The 8,284-nt window shown below is 39.4% G+C and overlaps 1 protein-coding gene across 1 annotated transcript; it reads left to right on the top strand.

The window, feature by feature from the left end:
* The first annotated feature begins 2,445 nt into the window (after positions 1–2,445).
* LOC134429731 (arylacetamide deacetylase-like 4) lies at positions 2,446–8,284 on the top strand. Its single transcript, XM_063177014.1, has 4 exons — positions 2,446–2,704; positions 3,087–3,303; positions 6,212–6,275; positions 6,590–8,284. The coding sequence occupies exons 1-4, from the start codon at positions 2,522–2,524 to the stop codon at positions 7,362–7,364; spliced, it is 1,239 nt and encodes a 412-aa protein (XP_063033084.1). The 5' UTR covers positions 2,446–2,521; the 3' UTR covers positions 7,365–8,284.

The raw sequence follows: 8,284 nt of genomic DNA, 5'->3' as shown, positions 1-8,284 counted from the left end.
CAAAACACATCAAACATCCACCATTTAAAGAACAACCTCTCTACTGCCAGATAGAGAAGAAGCCTTTTTATTTGTGAAGATACAAGGTATTCATTTAATGCAGTGGATTCAAATGAAATAAAACCATTCTTTGGATATTTACCACCTCAAAAACAACTGGGAAAAAAACCCACTGAAAACCTCACTGACTGTTTTGTAACAACTTGAGAATCTGACACTGACCATAGATTTCCTACCCATCCTGTGGGTACAGGAATGGCTGGCCAGACTGGAAATAGATGAAATATATGGAATATAAAGCACCAAGTGTGATCACACACTTGTCAACATAAACATTCCCAGAAGGACCAAGCCACTCTCAGACCATGGGATTTGCTTGATTCTGGAAAAAACTTGGACATTGAGTTAAAAGGACAAGGAGGACTGGAGGTGCAAACAGCACAGAGCTAGAACATGCTCTAAGTTCACATGCTGAGTATACTCCAATATTATAATATATTAAGAGATTAAAACATTAGGATATTATTTTGAAACATTGGTTCACCAACATTTCTTTAACAACAGAAAGGCTGTAATGCAGAACTGAAAGATTTTTGTTCAGATTGTCATAACTGTACAAGAGATTCTGTAAATAACTGCCAGGGCCTAACAACAAAAAGCAAATGAACAAAAAACTCCAAACTGTCCCTTTGTAAATTTATTTTTAAATAAAAAGACAGTAAAGCAGTATTTCCTCCTACTCTATCAGGTCCATCAAGGTTTCAAAACAGAGGTGGCATGTGTGAGGTGTTTTGGTTTTGATTAAAGCTGATTAATTACTGACTCACTGAATAGGAGAAGAAATCTTGTGTCAAAACAGTGTCAGCAAGAGCTCATAGAGGTAACAGCAGACAGACATGTGCTCTTTGGTATAAGGCTTTCATAATCTGATCACTTAAATAGCAGGTGTTTAATTGCCTTTTGTCACCTTTACAAGATTCATTTACTGCCACTGAAGTACTAAGTACCTTTAAAAATTCTTTTATTCTTGATTAAAGGTTCTTTAGAAAGCACAGAAATTGCTTCCTCTGAGGATTCAAATATAAGAAATCATCAAGCATGCTGAAATACAAGATTCAGAGCTGATATCCATGTGAGAATTTATTTCAGGATATTCTGACTGATGGCACAGACATCAGAAATAAGCACTTAGGTAAACTGTGCTGTTCTTACAGGAATAAATGGCAAAACAAAGCCCAATTCCCAGAGGCTGTGCCATAATATCACACTACAGGGAAACATTTCTAGAACTAATGACCACAAACACCACTGGGCTGCCCCAGCTGTGCTGCAGAGCCCTGTGGAGAACATCTGATGAGCTCAGGACAAGCTAAGCACTGGCCATGGGCATCTGGCTTTGGCTTCAATACTCTGCAGTCTAACATTTTAACTACTTGTATCCTAAATTTGTGCTATGTAGAAGGAAAAGGCTCCAGATCAGCCAATCTCAGCCCAGAAAAGGCTCTAATGATCTCCCTATTTCACAAACCTTGGCACAAATTTATGATGTTGCTTCATCCCACACATCCTTACCTTCACAACCAATGTTGTGCAAATCAGCTGTCAGTGTTGCTTTGATTTAAATATTGTGCCAATGAAACTAAAGACTAATTCAGCTTTCAGACTGGAATTCCACTTTAAAAGCCAAGGCACAAAATGTTTTGGCAGCTGTAAATTTTAAATTGTGTAGAAAACATAATTCTAATAAGAAAAACACAAACCAGAAAAATAACTTCACCAAACAAGTGCCATCAACTGTTACCAATCTCTCACCAATACATATGTATTCATAATGCCTCTACACTGAACTGCAGACAAGAATTACAGTGAATATGAAACTCTGAGGATTAATTGCTAAAAAGCTTCTACCAGCAGCAACAGTGGCTTCAATCCACAAACAAACTCTCAAGTGTCTGGAGAGACCTTTGTGTACATTCAGGCTTGCACTGATTTTAAACACAGAGCAAATATACTCTTATTTAAACAAAAATTAAACCATGAGTGTGTCATTCCCCTATGAAAAAGGTTTTTTTAAAACTTTTTGTATTTGTATTTGAGTATTTTTCTTCTCAGAGAAGATTATATATGCTTTGATGACAAATCCAGGTAGCCCCACATCACTAAAATTAAACAATGTCCATCCAAAATGAATCCACTACAAACCAAAAAGACCATCTCCAAATCAAGGCCCCTCTGAATAATAATTTCTCCTTATTAGTGAAAAGCTCATCATATTAATCACTTCCATACAGTTTGAATCCTACCTTTTGAAAAGGGTATAAAGAAAGTACCCAAGTGTTGTGAATAATATCATTAGCAAAAGAAGGGTGGAGAAAATTGCATTACATTGCATTGCAACATTAATAAACATTTAATTTCTGCATATGAAGTGAGCACTCAGTCTTCTGTGAAGACACCTTAGATGCATTTGAAAACAGGGCTTAACCCAGTTTTATAGCATTCACTCCTGTTCTGAGGTGAAATGGCATCTGTTTATACAACTTTGGCAATTTTAGGAATGTTTTTTATTTCTCCTGTTTTAGTACCAGCACTGTTTTGGGGAGTTGTATTATATGATTTTTTCAACACAGAAATGCCACCTGGAATTGAGCAACCTCTAAAGCTTCGTGTTTTCCACTCCTTGATGATCACGACCATGGTCGCGGTAAGTTGAATTTCTTAACCTGGGGATTTCACTTTTGCTTAGGTAGGATATTTGGGAGCAGGAGGAAAATGCCTTACTTAAGGGTTAAAAAAAAAACCAAACAAAACAAAAAACAACCAATTCATGCTCCTGAAGCCTGTAAGCATTGATATATGAATCCAAAACATGGTAAATTAACTCATAAAATTAATATTACTAATCTTAAAAGCTTCTTTAGATTTTTCAGTCAAACTGCAGCCCTGCAGCCACTTTATGCTGTTTTATATGAAATTTTAAACAAATACCCAGATGTACCCTGTACATATTGAACTGCATGTACATAGAATAATATACTGTTCAGAGCACGTTACTCCTCTTCTTCCAAATTCTTTCTTTTCAACAGGGAAAGATTTTGGAGAAGCTGGGGATCTGCAATGATTTAACCATACTGCGAGCAGCGGTCAATGGGATTCCTCCATGGAGAGATTCCAAACTGCTTATCAAAGATCTCACAGTAGATGAGGTACCCTTGAGGATTTATCAGCCCAAAAGCCCACCCACTGGCAAAAGAAGAGGAATTCTCTATTTTCATGGAGGCGCTGGCACATTTGGGAGCATTAGTAAGAAATGGGCAAGTTTTATTTTTCAAGTCAAATCCAAACCTTTACATTTTTGCCTTCAGGCATGTGTCAGTCAATGTCTGCCCTGTCCTCCTCAGTGTCATCAGTCTTTGCTCAGCACAAACTGGAAAGTATTTGTGGAATGAATAGTATTGTGTTAAAAAACATCCCATCTCTGTTTCCTTTGGGGAAGAGATCCAGAAACCAGTGCTTAGCTGAGAGGAGAGTGTTATGAATGAACAGCATTAGTATTAAATTAGTTGGAGGTGGAAAATGGACAGAGGGCATTTGTGTGCTTTGAGTTTGTGGCACAATAAAACACCCATCTGAAGAGTTCCCTCCCTCACCCTGCTCTCAGCTCTCAGTGAGGGATGCTGCTCTACTAAGACTACCCTATCTTACATAAAATATATAATATGGGTCCAAGGAAAGATTTAAATAAATTTTAAAAAATCTGTAAATAAATTTCCATTCATGCAAACAAGGAATCCAAATGAAGGAAAATATAAATAACAAAGGAGCAATTTGGGGAAGTTTGATTTTTGTGGTGACATGGCACAGGATACTTGATTTCTTTTCCAGAAAGGGAGACAGCCCTTGTCTCAGCAGCTGGGAGTTCAGCTCCCTGAACTCTGGATCTCCTTCTGAGCTGCTAAGGCTCCAAGTGCCTTCTCTGCAAGCCAATGCACCTAACATTGAAATTTGAACTTCATTCCAGGGGTCAGGCAGTGCAATTTGAGGGGTTTGAATCCCTGTTTCAAAGGGTAGGTCTGCACTATACTGGGCAGACTTGAATTTCCTGGCATCCTTCAGCCCCGTGCAGGAATCACAACATAACTCCTGTGCCATGGGTTCCCCTCTGCACAGATAACCCACCCTGCTGTACTCAGGGCACAGGAGCCTGGGGGGAATGCCAGGCTCGTGTCTAGAGCTAGTCTGGGTGGCAGTGTGGACTGCAGGCTTGGCAGGCTCTCTGTGATCTCAGTGGCAGGTGAATTCCTCTCACTGGAAGGATAAAACACACCACAAGTTGCACAGTGAGTCCCTGTTCACATGACATGGCTTGATGTAACAGCCATAGCTGTACACAGAGAGTGGGATCTGACCTTTGGCTTCAATTCCTTTTGGTGTTTGATAACAGGAAAACAACAATGATGACAAGCTTTCAGAAGGCCTTTGGGAATCCCCAGCCAAGCAAGCCTGAAGTCTGCAACCAGCAAATTAGCAGATGCTACACTGAAAAGAATCAGTGGACAGATAACTATGGCTTATTCCTCAAATGCATGTCATACTTCACAAATCCTAGAATCGCTGAAGTGTTTGGGTGGAAGGGACCTTAAGTATCATTTCAGGTCCCCACCATGGGCAGGGACACCTTCTGCTATCCCAGGCTGCTCCAAGCCCTGTCCTACCTGGCCTTGAACATTTCCAGGGATGGGGCAGCCACAGCTGTTCTGGGCATCCTGTGCCAGGGCCTCATCAGCCTCACAGCAAAGAATTTCTTCCTAATATCTAATCTAAACTCTTTAACAGTTTAATCAATTTAAGTTTTTTAAGTCAGCAAATACATGAATAAAGGAGACTGAGTGGCTAAACCCCACTTTGATTTCTAGAAGATTCTCCTAAAGAGGCTACACACCCACGACACAAGAGGGAAGATCTTTCATTTGGATGACAGCTGATTGAAAGAGAGAAAAATGATGAGTTATGGGAAGTTCCTGTGAGATTCCCATAAGGAGATCTGTACTGGGAGCAGTGCTAATCAATTTATTCAATCAATTCATTCAAACAGGGTGATGTGGAATTAAACCCTCTAAGGGTCATAAATGGATGGCTGAAAAACTGCAGAATATCTTTATGACAGCAGAGGATCAGACAATGACAGGAGAAATGGCATGTAGAGAAGTCAAACAGATGAACAGAGCATTCTGACCTTATAAACGAAGCAATGGGCTCCAAGCAGGAGCAGGAAGGAGCTCTTGGTAGTTATGGTAGGAAGTTACCTGAAATTGTTGACATATTGCACAGTAGCTGTCAAAAAGCAAACAAAATGCTAGAAATTATTAGTAGGAAAGGAAAGACAAAACAGGAAACTTTTTTATGCCACTGTAATAAATCCATGGTATATCTAAATACAGTATAGAGCTTACAGTTCTGCTTCCCACTCCTCAAAAATGATAAGGAAGTACTGGAAGGACTTGGAGAGGCTGCCTAGGTGAGAAAAGTGCTTCTGGGCAGAGAATACGTGAATGAACTATGACTCTTCAGGCTGCAAAAGGTGCATAAAGACAGATACATGAAGTGACTACAAAATCATGAGAAGCAAGGGAAGTTAACCAGGGAAGGATTTATCCACCATTTCTTACAGTACAAGAATTCCACCAGGTGAAAGCAGTGAGTGCCAGGTACAAAAGGAGCAACTAGAAATGGCTCCTCACACCTTTGTAAGCAAGTGAGAGAGCTCCTCCTCCTTGCACAAAGCTGTCATGGTTAAGGTTAGAATCATGGGCTTAACAAGTGCTTTGGGTAATTCACAGAAGAAATACTTATCAAGGGTATTGGGTCTCAAAGGAGCACCCTCAGCCTCACATTCCCGTATGCTCCTTATTCCTGTTTGTCCTCAGCTTACACTCTCCTTTTGTTGACCTCCAAGTGAGATGTGAGACCATACCAGACAGATTTCTGGGTTTCCCCAGTATCACCATCCTTACATGCTTGTGTGGTGCCCTGAGAGCCACTGGCCAACAGAAAATGGATTCATGTGTAAAGACCACATTCCATAGCACGAGTTCCTTATCAGTCTCATCTTGCAGTGCCTTCCACGTAGCACATGTTCAGGGATCTGTATTTTCATTTCAAAAGGATATTTGATTTTCAAATCATAATTTCTGCTGAACTTTCTCTCTAGGAGCCTTTGAAAGAGTATGCCGATATATGGCCAAAAAATGCAACTCAGTGGTTGTGTCTGTTGGGTAAGTGCAATTTTGCCATAGAAGTATTTATGGGAATACAGCTCTCAGTTGAAACTCTTCTGAAAAATATGCTGAAAATATTTACTGTTTTAGATCATATCCCTATTTTTCACTTAAACCTTTCATTTAATTTAGAAATGTGCTTGTAGGCAAAGTATTCTAAAATAGCTATAGCATCATTAGTTTGGCCTTCCAATCTATATTAGTTAAACCCAAATATAATCTTTAAAATGAAAAAAAAAAGTCTGTATAACTACCACAGCAACTGCAAACAACACAAATTGAATGTTTGTAACCCCACTTTGACATTTCAGGTACCGTCTGGCTCCTGAACATCCCTACCCAGGGCAATATTTTGACTGTCTCAATGCCACCTTATACTTCATGAGGAATTTGGAAGAGTACCACGTGGATCCTGGTCTCATCATCCTTAGTGGTGACAGCTGTGGGGCTAATTTTGCCACAGTTATTTGCCAAATACTGCTGAATGCCAGAGATCTGCCAAAAGTACGTGCTCAGGTGCTGCTTTACCCAGGACTCCAGGGGCTGGATTTCCACTTGCCCTCCTACCAGCAGAATGCTTTTGCCCCCATGTTGTCCCGGAAGATGATCATCTACTTCTGTTTTCGTTACCTTAACAAAAAACCCACATTTTGGAAAGAGGTTCTACAAAACAGCCATGTTCCTGATAGTATGAGACACCAGTATAAGAAATGGGTAAGTGCTGACCTTATTCCTGATGAATTTAAGGTTAGAGGCTATGTACCAACCAAACCTGCACCATATAAACCTGAAGTCCATGAAGCTATCAAAGAAATTTTAGCAATGACATTTTCCCCACTATTAGCTGAAGATTCCATTATTTGCCAGCTCCCCGAGTCCTTGATTGTGACCTGTGAGTTTGATGTCTTGAGGGATGATGGTCTGTTATACAAGAGGAGACTAGAGGAAAATGGTGTTCGAGTGACCTGGTATCATTGTGAGAAAGGCTTCCATGGAATTTTAGCCTTTTTTGGCTATGGGATTTTTTCCTTTTTATCTGCAAATAAGATAATGGACAGTATTGTGAATTATGTAAACAGTTTATAGAAGTATTTTTCAGAAGAAAGATGCAAGTCATGCAGTATGTCTATGAATTTATACTTGGCAAGGGATATAAACACCTTTCATTTATGGTTTGGATTTTGACTGCATTTTGTAGTTTCTAATTTCTGCTTCTGTAGTGACTCTCAAACAAATGTTAAGATTATTTGAATTTTCTAGTTCAAATAATAATAATAAACACTCTAGAAAATATTGTTGTAAAAACATACCAATAAGACCGACATGAAAAAGGCAAGGCATCCTGTTTGACTAAAACTACAGCAATTCCAGTTTGACTAAAACTACAGCCATTCCAGTATCTTTGCATGGCTGGCACACACTGAAGGCAAGAGACAAGAATCTCCATGAAGATACTTCAAGAGCCCAGAAATGCAGAAGATAACAACTGAGGTCTGCTTTGGCCCTGTGACAGACAGAGGTGGTGATGGTATCAGATGGAGAACTCAGCTACTATGAAGTCTTACAGCAGACACTGAAATTGCAGCCAAGAATTTAATTTCCAGGTTTAGTTTCTACAAAAACTACACTGCTCCAGAAATAGGGAAGTCAAAAGGAAGGCTCTTGTCTGGAGCAGGAATCCTAAACTGCCACTAGCATGAGTTTGATTTTGTTTGGGATCTGAGAAATGATGTTTCATTTTGGAACTTCATTCTCAAACTGGCATCTCTGAACTGCAATGAGTGTGTGGATGTCAGAGAAGTGCAGAGATGAGACTTTTCCATAATCCTTTTTTTCTTTCAAGATTATCTTATGCTCAAGGCTACCTGTTCTGCTGTGTTAAAAAAATTTGAAAATCATGTAAAGAAGGCAGAGAAGCACAATTTTATCTATATTATCACTGTAATGTTATGGTGATTCTGTGATGCTTTCAACAACAACAAAATAAAAAACCTGCACTGCAAATA

This window comes from Melospiza melodia, chromosome 26, assembly GCF_035770615.1.
Source record: "Melospiza melodia melodia isolate bMelMel2 chromosome 26, bMelMel2.pri, whole genome shotgun sequence".
Taxonomy (NCBI): Eukaryota; Metazoa; Chordata; class Aves; order Passeriformes; family Passerellidae; genus Melospiza; species Melospiza melodia.
The sequence above is the reverse complement of the archived record's forward strand: the minus strand, read 5'-3'. Positions and strand labels throughout refer to the sequence as shown.